Raw genomic sequence first — 17,639 nt, forward strand, 5'->3', positions numbered from 1 at the left:
TATCATTTGGCGCCACCCCATTTGGGTTCAGCCACAGATCTGTTTGCACCGCTGTTCAAAATTTCCTGATAGAATCTCACCGACTGCCTTGCTAAGTGTTCCAACCTTTTCTTTTATATAAATTATTACACTTTGACCAAATCATTAATATTCATTCACTCTCTTTATTATTATTCTTAAAATTTTAAAATCAAAACACTCATCCCTTTTCTGTTCATGACAAAAAATTCACCGATGTTGCGCTCCCACGTGCTTTTCCTTTTTGTTAACTGCGTTCAGGTGAATAGCCACCCGATTCTTGGCCGATCCCCCAGTGTGGGTATGTGCCATCTTTTAATAGGCTAACAACAACAACAACCCCCCCGCTCTAGGTATGTGCCATTAAGTTTGAGGTCATTAGTTCATCAGAGTCAGGTTTAGTGTCGCTATGTCGGGACGCATCTTCTTGAAGCTCTGCGTTCGAGGTCAGTTCGCCAGGTCTGACTGGGCACCTAGGTCCTTGGACTGCCGCCCCCCTCCCCCCTCAGCCTACCGCAGAGCACCACAACAGCCTGCCGCCATGGTCTGCTAGCAGCCTACGACCGCTAACACCCGAAGCCTCGCTGCCAGCCAACCAGCACTCTCCGGCTCCACTACACCTCGCACGGCTGCAGGCGCAGCAACCGATGCGCGCCTTCCCAGCAGCCGCAGCACCTTTCACAGGTCCAGTCGCCGCAGCGAACGACCGTATGCACCGCTCAACGCCAACATCGCTGGGCTGAGATGTAGGACGCTTGTTTCGCATGACGTTGCTCGTTTCAATGTCGCTTGCGTCTACATCCTCATTTTTTAATACACTTGTGCTGTGTGTGTGTACATGCTCTTTAGCGTCCGTAGCTCCCTGGCGGACCTAGTCTCGATCAGTCTATCACGCTGCGAACACCACGAGTTGTGCCTGCTGCACAGCCGCAAGCATCATTCGGTATTTCCAGCTAAAATTATCAAACTTTATGTTAATAATCGAACGAGTAATGCCGAAATGCAGAAACTTTTTGCAGAGAAAAATAATCGCTAATACTGGAGGAGCCTGAATGATTTGCTCGGTCGTTTTTTGAAGGTAAAGGAGGGGACGGCTGACGTGACTACAAATCTGATCTAGACGTGGACGGATAGCATCGCAAGAACAGCCGACATTCTGAATGTTTTTGACAAAATCTACTGTGCCAAGAGATAACATTAAAAAGAACTTTTCCCTCTAATCGCGACGTCTCCTAAATACCTACGCGGCTTGGGTTCATTTTTCCCTAAATACGCTCAACCTCACTAAATGACGAAAACGTGGCGGTTGCTACTGTTGCATTTGGGTTGCAAGCCCCAAGGGTAGCGTTGGCCTGGCGGCCTGGGGCAAAGCTGGAAACATCCGAAGGTCCCGGCAAAGGATGAGTCGACTGGCAACAGAACAACTTGTTTATTCTGGCATCGCAAAAGAGCAGCCGGTCAGGGCGACCACGTTACTCGAAGGACGAAATCGAAGTCTCTCTTGGCGTCCGGCGCAGCTGTCTTTTTATACCCTCGGAGTCGAGGGCAAGAAGGAACGGCTTGGGATGAGTCGCACAAGACGGCGACGCACGGACATGTCCAGACGTGACGGGCGCGTCCGCCGGGCCGGTGCCGGTCAGACCTCCTCGCCTCCCAGTTGGGGAGCTCCTCTCCCCGGCTGCCGCGATTTGACAAGCGTGGGCACCAACATGCACACACGCACACACGCACGCACGCACGACGACACGTGGCACTGAAACCTGCCTGGACGCGCTTGGCGGGAGGCGTTGCGGCCGCGATGAACGAAGCCGCGGCGTCCGTTTCATCCGCGCCGGCTATACCGCGCGTCGTAGGCGAGACGTAACAGACCGCCCCGCCGGGAGAAGGAGATCCCGATGGTCAGGGGACTGCATCCGCTGTCCAGAGGGATGTCGCTCGATGATGCTCGTAATCGAAACCGATCGTCCCTCGACGTTGCTTGAGCGCAGCGCACAGAGAAGGCCTCGTTCACATGTTCAGGATCACACAGGACACTGCAAAGTGACTTCGGGAGAGTTGCCATTTTTGTGCTCGTTCCCAGCAAGCGTTAGAACTACGCCGAAACGCAACCGCTCAGTCAGCAAGCACGAGACAACCCTCACTAAGCTCTGCCAGGCTCTTTCCCCTTTTATACTACTGCCTAGTTCCTTACAGTAGTCAAGCAGCACTCAGAACGCGTCCACAAATTGGAAAATTGCACTAGAAAGCACATAATCACTTTGAAACACTAAACAAAAGCAATATGTTAAAAATCCTGCCTCAGGAAGAAAACATCAGTAACAAACAACTTTGAGGCGGATTCCTACGTTAGGGGCTTCGACTTAAGCCATCGGCGTTACCGTTGAGACTCCCCTTTTTGTAACGCACCTCAAAGGAATATTGTTGCAAAGCGAGGCTCCAGCGCAGGAGGCGGCCATTTTTGGGAGAGATGGTCTGCAGCCATTGGAGAGGGCAGTGATCCGTCTCAATGATAAACCTCGAGCCGGCTAGGTAGCATGACAATTTCTGAACGGCCCACACGAGACACGCACACTCTTTCTCGGTGGCGCTGTACGCCTGCTCACGACAGGTCAGCTTACGACTAGCATACAGGACGGGGTGTTCCACTTCTCCATTGTCCCTTTGGCACAGTACAACGCCCATGCCTCGCTCACTAGCATCGCACTGAACAACGAACCCTTTTGTGTAGTCTGGCGATCGTAGCACAGGCTGGCTTGTTAGGGCGCTCTTTAGGGCGCTAAAAGCTCTTTCCTTTGTCTCGCTCCAGACGACTGTTTGGGGCTCTGTTTTTCTTAGAGCATCCGTCAGGGGAGCCGCGATATCGGAGTACCTGGGGATGTACCTCTGATAGTAGCCGGCGACACCTAAGAACGACCGAATATCGGTCTTCGTGCGCGGTTGCGGGAAGTCTCGCACAGCGGCCACCTTTATTTCAGAGGGGCGGCGACGACCCTGTCCAATCACGTGACCGAGGTAGACAACCTCGGCCTGTGCTAATTGGCACTTGGGAGCCTTGACTGTCAAGCCCGCTTCGCGCAGCCGGGTTAGCACTGCCCGCAAGTGTGCCATATGCTCAGACCAGGATGCGGAGAATATCGCTGCGTCGTCTAAATACGGTAAAGCGAATTCTTCCTGTCCCCGCAACACTTTGTCCATGAGGCTTGAAAAGCAGTATGGCGCGTTCTTCAAACCAAAACTCAAAACTTTAGGACGGAATGTTTCCATTGGTGAAATGAACGCCGCATACCTACTAGCCTCTTCTGTAAGTGGAACCTGCCAATAACCCCTGACAAGATCTAGGGTGGAAATAAACTGAGCGCTACTAACTTTCTCAAGGCGCTCCTCGATGTTAGGGATCGGATAAATTTGATCCTTAGTGATGGAATTAAGCCTGCGGTAGTCGACGCAAGGACGAGGTTCCTTGCCCGGTACCTCAACTAAAATCAAAGGGGAGGTATAATCACTCTCACCCGCCTCAATAACACCGAGCTGTAGCATTTTCTTTACCTCAGCCTCCATAATATCGCGCTGGCGGGGTGACACCCGGTACGCCTTGGATCGTACTGGCTCTGGGGAGGTAAGTTCTATATCATGAGTAAGGACAGAAGTCCTACCAGGCCTCTCAGAGAACTGACCTTGAAACTCTTGTAAGAGTTGGTGTAGTTCGGTTTTCTGCTCAGGCGACAGCGGCGCTTTACTGAGTAAGTCACTAATGACCTGATCGGTGTCTTCCCTGTTCGTCCCTGAGCTTAGTCCCGGAAGCTCGACCGGAAGCTCTTCTAACTTTCCCGTGTCGGGCATTTCCTCTCCAGTACCTGGTGCCTTCAACGCTACAGGCTCAATTTTATTCAGTTCGGACGTGCTCTGAGTATCAGCTTGCTGCGCCTCCGACCCTTTCTCATTGTTCGACAACGTCGGCCCCGCAACTACCGCCTTTGCAGCGAGCTCCCGAACTCTCGATCTGGTTAAGGCCTGAACGCTAGCCTCACCAAAGAAAAGCCCCTTCTCGCGCAGGAGGTGATCGGACCTGTTCGAAAATAGGTACGGGTACTGGGGGGCAGCATAGATGACACTGCGGCCTCCGTCTCAATTGCTCCGAAAGGTCCTTCAATAAGCACTTTTGCTACGGGCAGACACACGCTATGAGCTTCCACGGCTTGCTTGATCCATGCGCACTCGCCCGTGAACATATCGGGTTCTACGTAAGAGGGGTGAACTACATCCATTGTAGCTGCGGAATCACGAAGCACTCGGCACTCTTTCCCGTTGACGAGGAAGTCTCGCATGTAAGGCTCGAGAAGCTTCATGTTCTCGTCAGTGCTGCATAATGACAAAAACACAACTTTTGTTTTTGTTTCTGGACACTGCGCCGAAAAGTGACCCGGCTTCTGGCACGTATAACACACGCGCGCTTGCCTCCTCTCGAACCGCTTTCTGCGTTCGGCTTCGGCTGCCGCCGTCTCCTTACGTTCGGTCGGACTGCTTTCACTCGCATCCGCACTACGTGTGTCCCCCCTTGCTCTCATGGGTGTGAACTTCGGCCTCTCAGACTTGGAGCCAAATTCACCCTTTTGACCGTCCTTTGCTCCGCGAGCCCGACGCGTCACAAACTCCTCGGCTAGCTCGGCGGCTTTAGCCACTGTACTAACGTCTGGCCTATCCAAGACCCAGTACCGCACGTTCTCAGGTAACCGACTATAAAACTGTTCCAGCCCGAAACACTGCAGAATTTTCTCGTGGTCACCAAACGCTTTCTCTTCTTTGAGCCACTCCTGCATGTTTGACATAAGCCTGTAGGCAAACTCTGTATATGACTCACTTCTGCCTTTTTCATTTTCCCGAAACTTCCGACGGAACGCCTCCGCTGACAGCCTGTACTTTTTTAGCAGACTCGATTTCACTTGGTCGAAATCCTCTGCCTCCTCTCTGTTCAAGCGAGCGACTACGTCGGCCGCCTCGCCGGGTAACAAAGTGAGCAAGCGCTGTGGCCACGTTTCCCGAGAGAACCCCTGGTTCTCGCACGTTCGCTCCTCAAAGTTAACCAGGAACAAACCAATGTCCTCTCCAAGCTTAAACGGCAGCATCAGGTCAGTCATTTTGAACGATACCCGTTCTCCTGCACCGTGTGCCTGACTTCCATTACGAGCGCGTTCCATCTCTACCTCGAGACGCTTCATTTCTAAAGCGTGGTCGCGCTCTTCTTTCTCTTTTTGCTCTTTACGTTCGCGCTCCTCTTTTTGCTCTTTACGTTCGCGCTCGTCTTTCTCTTTTTCTTTTTGTTCTTTACGTTCGCGCTCGTCTTTCTCTTTTTGTTCTTTACGTTCGCGCTCGTCTTTCTCTTTTTGTTCTTTACGTTCGCGCTCGTCTTTCTCTTTTTGCTCCCTCTCCTCAATGGTCTCAAGGCATTCCGACAGCTCGTCATCCTCAGCCTCCAACTCAAGAATAGCCCTTAGCAGTTCTGGTTTTCTGAGTTTGTCTGAGACATCCAGACCCAACTCTCTTGCAAGCTCCAGCAATTTCCGTTTGCGCAACGACTTCAAATCCATGGCTACTCCGAATGCTGCTTTCTCTACTGCTTACTATTGTCTTGCCGCAAACTAACCCGGCAGCAACGACAACACAATTACCAGCTCTGTTTCTGACACTAACAAAAGCCTGGCAAAACTCAGAAGAAGAAAGTCCCGCACTCACCAAACCTCGCAGCCAAGAATTCAGCGCAGTCGTTCCGCTGCAGGCAACCAGTCATCACACAGGGCTCGTTGCACTGCTCCCGGATGGTCGTTGTGCTGCTCAGCATACAGTTGACCGCATATCTTCGCTGCTGGCCTCCGTTGTCGGGATCTCACCGCTGGCAACCAGTTGTTGCATTTGGGTTGCAAGCCCCAAGGGTAGCGTTGGCCTGGCGGCCTGGGGCAAAGCTGGAAACATCCGAAGGTCCCGGCAAAGGATGAGTCGACTGGCAACAGAACAACTTGTTTATTCTGGCATCGCAAAAGAGCAGCCGGTCAGGGCGACCACGTTACTCGAAGGACGAAATCGAAGTCTCTCTTGGCGTAAGTAAGTAGTAAGTGGATGAAAGGGGAAGAGGAAAGGAAAATGCACGGGCCTGTGACTGGTGTTAAAGCACCACCACCACTGCCGGCGTGCAGATAGAGAGAAGGATAGGTAGGGTTTCAGAGGAAGAAGGAAAAAGGGAAAAAAGGGGGGAGTATACAGATGCGGGAGACGCCGTCAACAGTCAGTCAGCTGCCTTGGGCTAGCAATAGCCGTCCAGACCCGTCTCCTCCAGGAAGGCGAGGAGAGACCGGAACGCCTTGGAAGCGTTGGGGCCGGTGGGGAAGAGGAGGGCACTGGCCGAGTTTGATGGAAGGCTCAGGTCCCTGTAGCAGGCAGCCAGCTTTGCCTGGTGGGTGGCCAAGGCAGGGCAATCGAGGAGGAGGTGGTCGATGGTCTCCTCCGAATGGCCACAGCGGGAGCAGTCCGCCGTGAGGGCCAAACCCTTGCGGTGGAGCCTAGCCCCGGTCCAGGAGCATCCGATGCGGAGCCGGAGCAGGAGGGACCTCTGACGTCTTGTGATCCCCTTGTCTGGCAGGCGTTGTGGGGGTTTCCCTTGGGCAACCCTGGGGTCGGGGTGCTCCATTAGGAGCTGCCGCTCCGCGATGCCTCTGGCCACATCTAGGGGCACCACAGCAGTAGAGCAGGGGGTAGGGTGTCCATGCGCAGCCTTGGCCAGGGCATCTGCCTCCTCATTCCCTGGGACTCCAACGTGGCTGGGGATCCAGGCCAGGGAGATAGAGCAGCCATGGGAACAGATTCTGTCCAGTCTGGCTGCCAGCTTGCGCACGATGGGCAGCCGGCTCCGTGGCTCTTGCAGAAGCTGAAGGGCCACCCTGGAGTCGCTCAGAATGGCCACAGTCTGCAGCGCGGGGTGGGACTCCAGGATGTCGGCAGCCAGGTGGAGGGCCGCCAGCTATGCTGTGGTCGAGCTGGCCACGAACGGAAGCCTGGCCTGCCGGCTTTCTCCCAACGAAGGAGCGGTGCAAGCAGCTGCGGCAGACGGGCAAGCACCCATGAGGACCGACCCGTCCGTGTAGAGCTGTGTGCAGCCGGCCAGGTCCTCCTCCAGGGTCGCTGCTGCTTCCTGCCGGAGGCCAACTGCAGGGGTGAGGCGCTTCGGCCTGGTGCCCCGTGGTGGCATGAGCACCCGGAACTGATGGCCCAGGTCCGGTCGTGGAGGGGAAGGAAGGTGCTCCGGCTGCCCACCCACCAGCTGTTCGAACTCCTGGGCAACCTTCCCCATTCGAGAATGAGGGTGGCCGAGGAGGCGCTCCAGGAGGGGACGCCCGTCCGGGGCGAGGTGGAGACGCTCAGCATGGCGGAGCGCAGTCCGCTGGGCCTGCAGCATCATGGGCCACACGCCAGCCTCTGCAAGTGTGGCCGAGATATGGGAGCCACGGGGAAGTCCCAGACAGAGACGGACTGCAGCCCTCTGAGATCGCTCGATGGCCAGCTGCTGTTGTATGGTCATCTGGACCAGAGGGAGGGCGTACAGGAACTGGGCCCCTGCCATGGCCTGGAAGAACCGGAGCCCCATTTGTGGGGTGATACCGTTTCCCCCAGCCAGGAGACTCCGGATGGTGCCACGGACCCTGGTTGCCTGTCGGCAGAATGCCTTGACGGCTGGGCGCCAGGTGAGGTGGCGGTCGATCAGGAGGCCCAGGTAGCGGCAGGAATGCCGCCATGGGAGCTCCCGTCCTGCGACGCTGAGGTAGGTCTTCCCTGGGCGTGCTCCTGGCCGGATGTTGAGCAGCATGGCCTCAGACTTGGTAGGGGAGAGCTGCAGACCAACCCGTTCCAGGTAGGAGCCGACCCTGGTGATGGCCCGCTGTACGTTCTTGATGACCTGAACCCTCTGGCGCCGTGGTCCGCGACACCATAGGGCAATGTCGTCCGCGTAGATATCAATGCGGACGGGTAGTTTCAGGCCATCTGGGAGGCAGGTGGGCAGCTGGGCCATCACCAAGTTGAACAGCATGGGGCTCAGCACGCTGCCCTGGGGAACCCCTCTGGTGAGGGCCTGGGGAGTGCTGGTAGCGCCTCCAGCTCGAACACAGCTTGTGCGGTCCCGAAGGAAGCCCTGGATGTAGCCACGAAGGTTGCCGGTGACGCCAAGGCAGTCCACGGCCTCGAGGATCGCCTCATGGTAGACATTGTCAAATGCCCCCTTCACATCTAGGAGTGTGAGGCAGACGACGTGGTGGGAGTGCCGTGCATCTTCGAGGCTGGACACGATGTCGGCTATGGCGTCAGCAGTACAGCGGTGCCTCCGGAACCCAGACTGCTGCTCGGGCAGGAAGCGTGTGGCCGCAGCGATCCACTCCAGCCTCCCCAAGGCCATGGACTCCATGAGCTTCCCTGGGGCCGAGGTCAAGGACACCGGCCTGTAGGACAGCAGGTCAGCAGGTGGCTTGCCCGCCTTGAGGACCGGGACCACCAGGGCTGTGCGCCAGGCCTCAGGCAGGCGGCCTGTGGACCAGACCTCGTTGTACGTCTGGAGCAGGCTCGTCTGCATGGCGTCGTCCAGGTTCCCCAGCATCTGGTACGTGACGCCACCTGGTCCAGGGGCACTGCGGCGCTTGGAGTGCAGCAGGGCAGCAGAGAGCTCCCCTTTCGTGAGGGCCCTGGAGCAGACGGCCGTGATGTCCACCGCATGGCTGCAGGCTGGCTGGACGCAGTGGCGCCTTGGGTGGAGTCCTGCTGGAGGAGGCTCCCGGGGAAGGAGGGCCTCTGCCAGTTTGTCCGCCAGCTGCTGGTAGGTGAGTCCCCCTGCCACTGCGATGGCCAGGTAGGGGGCCCTCTGGATGGAAGGCTCCAGCAGCGAACGGAACAGACGCCACGCCCTGGCACTCCCCCTGGCGGCCACCAGGGAAGCACAGATGCCCTCCCACGACTCTCTGCGACGTCTCTCTTGGCGTCCGGCGCAGCTGTCTTTTTATACCCTCGGAGTCGAGGGCAAGAAGGAACGGCTTGGGATGAGTCGCACAAGACGGCGACGCACGGACATGTCCAGACGTGACGGGCGCGTCCGCCGGGCCGGCGCCGGTCAGACCTCCTCGCCTCCCAGTTGGGGAGCTCCTCTCCCCGGCTGCCGCGCTTTGACAAGCGTGGGCATCAACATGCACACACACACACACGCACGCACGACGACACGTGGCACTGAAACCTGCCTGGACGCGCTTGGCGGGAGGCGTTGCGGCCGCGATGAACGAAGCCGCGGCGTCCGTTGCATCCGCGCCGGCTATACCGCGCGTCGTAGGCGAGACGTAACACTACTCAGCTCATTCTCGTGTCTTCAGCACGTGCTGACTTTCTTCTGGCATTCTGTCTTATCGAAAACTTTTCTCCAAGCCGATCGGGGCTACTGTAGTTCTTCTGAGACGAAAAGAGGGAAGCCCCTTTTGGTCCTTTGTACTTCCCCAGCGTTCTGCATTTGTTTGGGGAGAAATATGGTGCCTAATTTTGCAAAAGAAGGAAGTGAACAAGGTTGAGGAGATACCGTTAGTCTGCTTAGCCAAAGTTTGTACCAAAAGACGACGAAGGCAAGCCCTCTTGTGGAAACGTTGGCTACGAGGACTAAGGTCTCTCCTCACCCCCTGTTGACTTTAATTTGAGTTCACTGAATAACAAAGCACGCGCCACTAGCAAGCTCGTGCTAACACTCTCGGTGGAAAAAGTGGCCACGGCTGGCACGGGCCGTGGTTAATTGGAGAGATATAGGGGAGGCATCTGTCCTGCATTGGACATGGTCAGGCTGATAACGATGACGCTGATGAACTGTCACTTAGTCAGTTTTGATGGAAAAAGTTGTAATAATGTGGAACACTACCCAGAAGGGCGTTGCAAGCGTAACGAACCGGTTAGCGATCGTGCGAATGCCCCGATGTGCTAAAAAGAGGGCATTTCAAGAACACCTTTATTACTTTATTTAGATCTTCTCAAAGACTTCAGAAGCATACCTTTAAGGCCGATGAGGCTGTTGACTACAACTTCGATATCCGTAACCATGGGTGGCCGGTCAACGAACTCGTGGGCCCTCTTGACGAAGCACTCCTTGATCGCAGCCATGTCACCAATGACCACTTTGGCAACCTCTCCTTCGTAGAAACCGTACACTTTGCCGTACTGCTGCGCCCACGTTTCAATAACCTGTACCAAGGCAATGATTAGGAATAGTAGAAATATTAATTTGGTGATAGTGGCTAATGAAATGGAAAGCGTCTAATTGCAGGGATCATCAGTAGATAGAAACTGTGGGCCTTTATAAGCAAATGGCAAATCCTTATAGGCAAAGCTTCCTTCAAGCGTTCATACCATGTTTTATTGGTTCACAGTTAAAAAAAATGTTATATTTATGGCGGCTGTAAATAATCACTTCGAACGTCCCTGCTAATTTGTGCGCACTTCTTACCACGCCACAATGAAAGTCGTTCAGACCATACTTCGGCTTCCGAAAATACATTTACTCTTGACTAGTTGCGGTACTTAATATATTTCACGGTTTCAACCTCGGCATCCGATTCGCTTTAGACACTTCAGCAGTGCACAGAAAGGCGCCTGAATGCATTTGATTTGGCAGTCCGGAAGAAGTTATACTTTTTAATAGAGATGTGTTGGTTCATTAGCGGTTATGTAAATGGTACGGCAGCTTAACGTGAAACCGTCCGGCTGCCCAGTACAGGGGGCGACTTTCAAGACTTTCTTTAATATTGCGCCCTTGTCAAGCTATGATCGCTATAATATGATCATTAAATAAAGACGGAGTGGTCATCTGGAACTTGGAAATTATTCTTGCGTGCAATAACAACACAAAAAACCAGCAGCTGAAAGCTTAAAACGAAATGGCGCTCTGTGTGAAATAGGAGCCCTGGAGCAGACCCACAAGCTCCTCCTCAATTTGTACTGATAAAAACTCACAGAGGAAGTCCCTCAAGAATCAATATATGTGAGACACAAGTATTAACAGACAAAGATTTGAATATGGTCCGCTGTTTAAATAAGACAGGTAACGAATAGCAGGGATTTTGGAGAGGCCTATATTGACCGCTGGCTAAACCAACGATGGCGCTTAAAACAAGACTGGGAAGAAGAAAATACTCTAAGTGTCTTTAACGATGGCGGCGATATTGGTACAGAAAGCTTGAAATCATATATACAAAGAGTGCCTGCACCCCAAACATTAGGGAATGCTAGGATCTATAGGAAAACTTATGCCAGACACCTGAGAAATTCTAGATTAATTGGATTACTGCCAATTGCCTGAGTAAAGCAAGGCTGCTGAGGCCTCTCAACTTAGACCTTTCTGTTCAGGGCACAAACTAGTTGTCAGAAACATGCTTTTCAACAGAAAAAAATAATATTATGTTGAAAATATGTAAAGAAAAAACGTAAATTAAAACAATTGGCCAAATTAGGCACCATTCCAGTTAAAAAATCGATCTTAGCTGGCGGCTGTGCGGTGGCATGGGTGGTTGCGTCACCGCGGACGCTTCCTACGCTCTAGCTCCAGCGCAGCCCCCTAGCATCCACTAAAAACCAAACAGCTATTCCATCTGCAGAGATGGCGCTTACATCTTCAGCCGGGAGCCGAGCTGACGTCCGTGCACATCGCGACGGCTTGCACTGGCCGCCGACAACGTGACGGCGCGCTGCTGCCTGAATCCCCTGACGCGCTGCTTTCGCCGCCTTTATCACACAACAGCCGCAGCGATCGCATGCACGCCATATCCTAAGGGCAACAGTTCGCTCATGCACAGTTGCGCTGAACCCGCACTCACGTAGATGGCGGGAAAAGAGCGTCCGCGCGCAATTTAAATGGCTAAAAGGTTATAAGGACGATTACGATACGCAATAATGCGAAATTTGAGTGCAGCTCTGTAGGCGTTTTGATTCTGCGATATATTAAGATAAATAATTTGAGAGATAAGTGTATATAAGTACGGTTACAAAAGCACTCCACGTCGTAGTCGGCCTGAATGGCAACAAGTCGCGTGTTGGCATGGAACTGCACGCCGGAGACTGCCAAGGAGGGTAACACGACACCCGCCAATGGTGGAAAGTGAAGAGCTGCGCTCATATTTCGCATTACCGACTATCGTAATCGTCTGCCAGTTTTTTGTGTCTTTTCTCATGAACCTCATTTCGTTCGGTGCCGCTTGTACCGTTCACTTCTCTGTCCTAGAGTTGCGGTTGGTTTTCTTCTCCAACAGCGCCTATTATAAATGGCACTCTATGAAAGTTGCTATAAAAAGCTTACCAGATTAGGGTTGACCTAAAATATGCCGCTCTGGCACAAACAGTAGTAGAATGCATCTTAAATGCATCTAGTCACCTACTAGCCCGGCTCTCTCTATTATAGTTGGCACAAACAAATTCCATCAAGTGTGTAATTGTACATACACGCTTGTACAATCACTTAGTGGTCAACCATAGTAAGCACTTCTTCTAGAACCCGACGAACGTATCTCTCAAACTGATATTTCTTCTTCCTTGCTAAAAATATATAGAGTCGCTTCAAGCTCGCAGCTTTAAAGGTAAATATTGACCGTATCAGTGAAGCAGACCAGACCAGCTGGTTATTTGAGGTCGTTTTTTGTGGCTTCAGATATAATGGTGTGCGTATATGAAAAAATGTCGAATGAATTTTCTTGGCTAAGCATCAGTATTGATCAATTTCTGTAATGCTCATTCTGGTTTGTCTTCACGGATGGAATACCTTGAGTCGGTCCTTCTTCAGTTCCATGTAGTTGCCGAAGAAGAGGCTGGGCGGAGGTCCAGGAATACCGTACCTCTTGAGGAGGCCCTGCTTATGACGCCTCCTGGCAGCCCACGTGACAAACGCCGCCAGGGCGACCACCGCCGCAAAGAGGAAGACCTCCAGTAGAATAGCGCTCGTCGTCATCGTCGACTGCTAGTGCCCTAGCTGCGCCCAAAAAGCCGGAACAAATTTAATTTTTGATGCACGCATCAGTTCAAAATCATTCGTAAAGCATCTCTCTAAAATGGCTACATATGTTTGCCTTCCCATTAGGTTGGCCTCAACATCCATTTGCTGGGATACTGTCCACTGACCCCTGAGCTGAATAAAATGAGAGAGAGAGAGAGAGAGAGAGAGAGAGAGAGACGTAATTTTCAAACCATCCGCTTGGAGCTATCTGTAAGTTTGGAAGATCACAGGACCACCACATCTTCAGAAAATTTTTGAGCAGAGCGGTTGCAGGTCTTCTCAAGTGCGGAAAACGTGACCTCACACTCAGTGACAGAAGCGTAGCAAAAATTGGCTTCAACGGCCTTTCTTTTTTCACACACGACGTTAATTCTTCTTCTAGATAAGCTGCAGCTAGGCTCACGGGGTAGCGAAAAGATCAAAAATCATTTGTCCAGACCTTGATAGCAGCAATGAACCTCATGGAGGCAAAGGGAGCCGCGTCGCATGCTTTTATCTTCTACCGAGCTTGTACTAAAAAGTAAGTCATGGATGTTTCTGAAGGTACAGCCCTCCCTACAGAGGGGAGAAGTGTCGCAGAAAGCTTCGTTACTTAAGCCATGAAGGAAAAACGACCGAAAGGAGATGACTCATTACTGCTCTTGAGGATGAACCTGTTCGACGCAATTATTACTGCATCTAATGGAAGGTGAAACACCGGAGATTCACCGCTACTACGAGCAAAATCCTCCTAAACAGTTCCAACAGTGCGCGTTCTAAAGCTTCTGCTAATACGGCAGAGCCGCCTTCGGGAATCCAAGCGCTTACTATTTCACTGCGAAGATGTGGCTTCGAAGTGACATTATAAGCATAGTAAGTGAGTAACTCGCTCAGACCGCTTGTGCTTTGATCGGACCAATTATTGGCTACGCCTGTGCAGCTTCGGTCATTCGAGTCAAGACCCATTGTACTGTACTGGAGCGCGTTAAGAGTCGTGCAGCGCGGTTTGTGAATAAAAAAGTTTTTTTTTTCAGTACTCTTAGCAACTGTATAAATCAGGTGCTGAAAGTGAGCTCCATAGAGGAGCGTCAAGTGCAAGTTATGTTAGCATTTCTTTATCGCATCTATTTCGACAAAACTTTTTGCGATCACAACTGAAAAAGGCGTGGGATCAAATTTCACACTGATATTTCGAAGCGCTCTTTCTTTGCACAATGGCATCAGTGAAGGAATACCCTGCCTCATTGTGTTGTCGAATTGCGGTCTGAGGCAGTCTTCCGGGCACTGTTGTCGGGCTTGTGACGTGCATTGGTGTTTCTTTGGTGCTCCTTGCTTACCCTTATTTTCTCTCTCTCATTTTTCAGCTTTTTTTGTTTACAAAATATAAACGTAGATGGGTGCATAGCAGGTGCCGCTGGTTGTTTCCTTTCCCTTCTCTGCCATTCACACACTTTTATCTTGTACGAATGTTAAGCTAATGTTGTTGGTATTTGTACGACTTATGTATGTACCCCCAATGCCATTCTTTATTCACAACGATGCAGGAATTGTCCACGAACAAGTTCGTGAACTCAAATACCGAAACGCTGACTACCAGCAGAAGACATTGACTGCCTCGTAATTAGAACCTAAGGGCGGGTTTTCTTCACATATTTTTAAGTGTTGTAATGGCAGGCTATCATTCCATTGTTATGCATTTTGCATACTTCTCGCTCCAGACTTCTTTCTAGGCCTTGATTAAGGCTTGCTGCCTTACAAAGGTAACTTTCGAAGTGCAAGCACTGCCATCCCGCCGTGCCGCCACCGACTGACGGAGCGCATTTACTCCTCCTGATGTCATGCTTAACAATTCTGGACAAAAGCATTTTTAAATTGGAAAGCGTTTATGAGCGCAATGTTATCATATCTTATAAGATTTTACTTTAACAAATCAATAAGGTTAAAGTGAAACGCCGACGCCCGTGTGACTCAACCCACGAGCAGGCTCTGAGTTGAGTTTAGTTGAGGTGTTGAATGCTACAGGTAGGGTTAACCTTGCTTTATCTGCCGGCAATTGCTCCACCGTAGCGTCACTTCCATATTAATGATGTCCTGAAGCATGTCGCATCTACCCTGCTATGCGCACAGTCTCTTATAATAGCACACATTCTCTCCCGCATTCGCCATATATGCACACAATCAACCCACACAGTCCACATCACAGTCCACTCCAGAAGTCACCATCTAGGCACATATTCAGTCACAGTAGAACATAGACCATTGTGTTGCCACAATCCATACACTCATTCACTCACAGTATAACGTTGTCCACTCCGGAAGACACCATCTACGCACACATTCAATCACAGTAGGCTATAGTCTGTTCCAGCTGTCACCATTTAGAAGCAAGATCCGTGTCCCGCAGAAATGTTAAAAGAAGGCGTGCAGCCTCCCTTCTGCATGTCTGGTTTCCACTCGGGTAGACAATGTCCTGAACTGTACTGTGACGGCTTCCGGTCTTGAAGGAAGCGAACATCACATACCTTTCCGCGTTGTACTCTGGGCAGTACATAATATAATATTCCATATTCCCGCACACACCACATAAAGAACCGAGCGGAGACGATGCTATGCCCACCTTAAGCTTCCAGGCAGGAGGGCGAGCAGAGGCCGTGCGAATTCGGTGTAGTAGAGACGCCTGGCTCTACTACACCTACTACTAGAGTAGCGGGCTCTGAAGAGCTGCGCTCTAAAACAAACTTCCCTTCGGCTTCAACTGTGTGTCATAGTTCATCGCACGTCGTGTTGTGAAGTCCCAGTGTTGTTAGAATATGTTTATTTATGCTCCAGATGTTTTCAATAATATTCATGTTCGCGCCCTGCGGCGGCCAGTCTATGGTTATAAAGAAGCGTTCTAGGTGACATTTGGCAACGCAAGATGTGAGTAGGGGCGACACGTCCTTCTGTAGAATGAAGTAGCCGTCATTGAAAAAACAGTCGAGCACAGGAGGCAGGAGCCTCTGTTCTGCGTTATTCTTTAGGAGTGTGAATAAACTCGGCCCTGTATTCCGTGTAGATGTCCAAGACACGGTTTTTATTGATACTTCTGCGTTCATTGGTCCTTACTTGCTGGACATATCGGACGTCACACCAACAGTAGATGGAAACAATTGGTCAATCTTAATTTCACCCTACGGAAGTTTTCAGCACAACCTCACTCTTAAATCAATAATAACAAAAAAGCTCCATAAGCATGAAATGCGGGAAAAAAAACTGGGAGAAAATGAGCAAATATTCATGATATGAAAAACGAACTACGTAAGGTCTGTTCTGTACACTTAGCACTTTTGGTTTCACGGGGTGCACAATGTGGACTCGCCAGTAAAGAAATTTCGCCAGTCATCTGCTGTGCAGTGAACATGACCTGTACCAGCCTCTCTGCTTTCCATGAACATAGGAAAGAAACGGCCTACGGGCAGTATTGCAGTTCTTCAGGTCTTCTTCGAACCTGTCTTCTTCGAGGCTGTCTTAAAACCTTTTTGCTGACCTCGAGGCTAACGTCATCTCTGATATTGCCTGCTGTCATAAAGGGGATGATCTCGGCCTCGAGAACTAAGGCTTTAGCTGTCGTCTTCCGAAAACAGTTCCTTGATGCATCCCACCTGCACCCTTGTTGTCTAAACGCACAAATTATTGTTTACTGCAGCCAGCGAAAAACCATGGCACTCGCGATCTGTCGCTGGACTGCGGCGCTCACTGACATGCGTATTAGTGCCTCCCTACTTTCTTTTGACACTCGAGGAGGCACTCTTTACTCTACATGAAGCCCGATCTCGACAGAGTGGATGAAAGGCTTTGTTATATACTGTGAAGTCAGACAGCGGCGACATGTCATCGCATCATCTGGCTTATCACTTGACACTTTTTTTCTTAGAAATGAAAGCGGTAGCTCTTAGCCTTCTGTAATCAATCTATAGTTTAAGCCGTTTTCTCGTCACGTCTATGCTAATTCGAGATATTCCATTCTATGCTCTCTACACCTCACCTTGTCGAGCACCTCTACATCCTGCACGATGAAAGGATGCCCGCAGAATCTAAAGTGTTTCATTTTTAGTCTCGCCAATTGGGCTCCTCCGTGTCCACTTCCGGTTCTATTATTTTTCTGAAGAAGGTATTCATGACCCGTCAATTGGATCCGTCTGCGAACTCTGCTCTGATGCCCCTCAGCGATTCCTTGAACCAATGCATTTCCCAGTGGCTGGTTTCCAACCTGATTCTTGCCTATCTTGGCAATGAAGTGGCGCATCAGCGCAGTGTACTGTGTTTTTGCTTTAGTCATTGCTGATTCTGCGTCCTCATAGAAGCGTTCGACTATCTAATTTTCATGGCACGTATACATTTACCACCTTCCATTAGTAGTTCTAATTAATCTATGTTGCTATAACTTCTCTCCTCGGTGTAACAGGTGGTAATACTGTGTAACATAATACGCTATTACTCTCTAATAGTGGAATACTATAAAATTCTTCTATGTTGCTAGCTAGGTCCTCATTGCTCAGGGATCCCACACTCAGTTCTCGCCTCACTGCTAGACCGCGCTAGCATAGTGCGTGTTAGCCTG

The 17,639-nt window shown here is 51.3% G+C and overlaps 1 protein-coding gene across 1 annotated transcript in view; it reads right to left on the minus strand.

Moving 5' to 3' along the window:
- Positions 1-17,639, minus strand: part of LOC144099442 (cytochrome P450 3A8-like) — a 76,525-nt gene that overhangs the window by 21,307 nt on the left and 37,579 nt on the right. The window contains exons 2-3 of the mRNA XM_077632741.1: positions 12,830-13,036; positions 10,074-10,263 (exon numbers count right to left, since the gene is read on the minus strand). Coding sequence (XP_077488867.1) covers positions 10,074-10,263; positions 12,830-13,015 — 376 coding nt within the window. The 5' untranslated portion in view covers positions 13,016-13,036. The remainder of the gene's footprint in view (positions 1-10,073; positions 10,264-12,829; positions 13,037-17,639) is intronic.

Source organism: Amblyomma americanum, chromosome 7 (assembly GCF_052857255.1).
Source record: "Amblyomma americanum isolate KBUSLIRL-KWMA chromosome 7, ASM5285725v1, whole genome shotgun sequence".
NCBI lineage: Eukaryota > Metazoa > Arthropoda > Arachnida > Ixodida > Ixodidae > Amblyomma > Amblyomma americanum.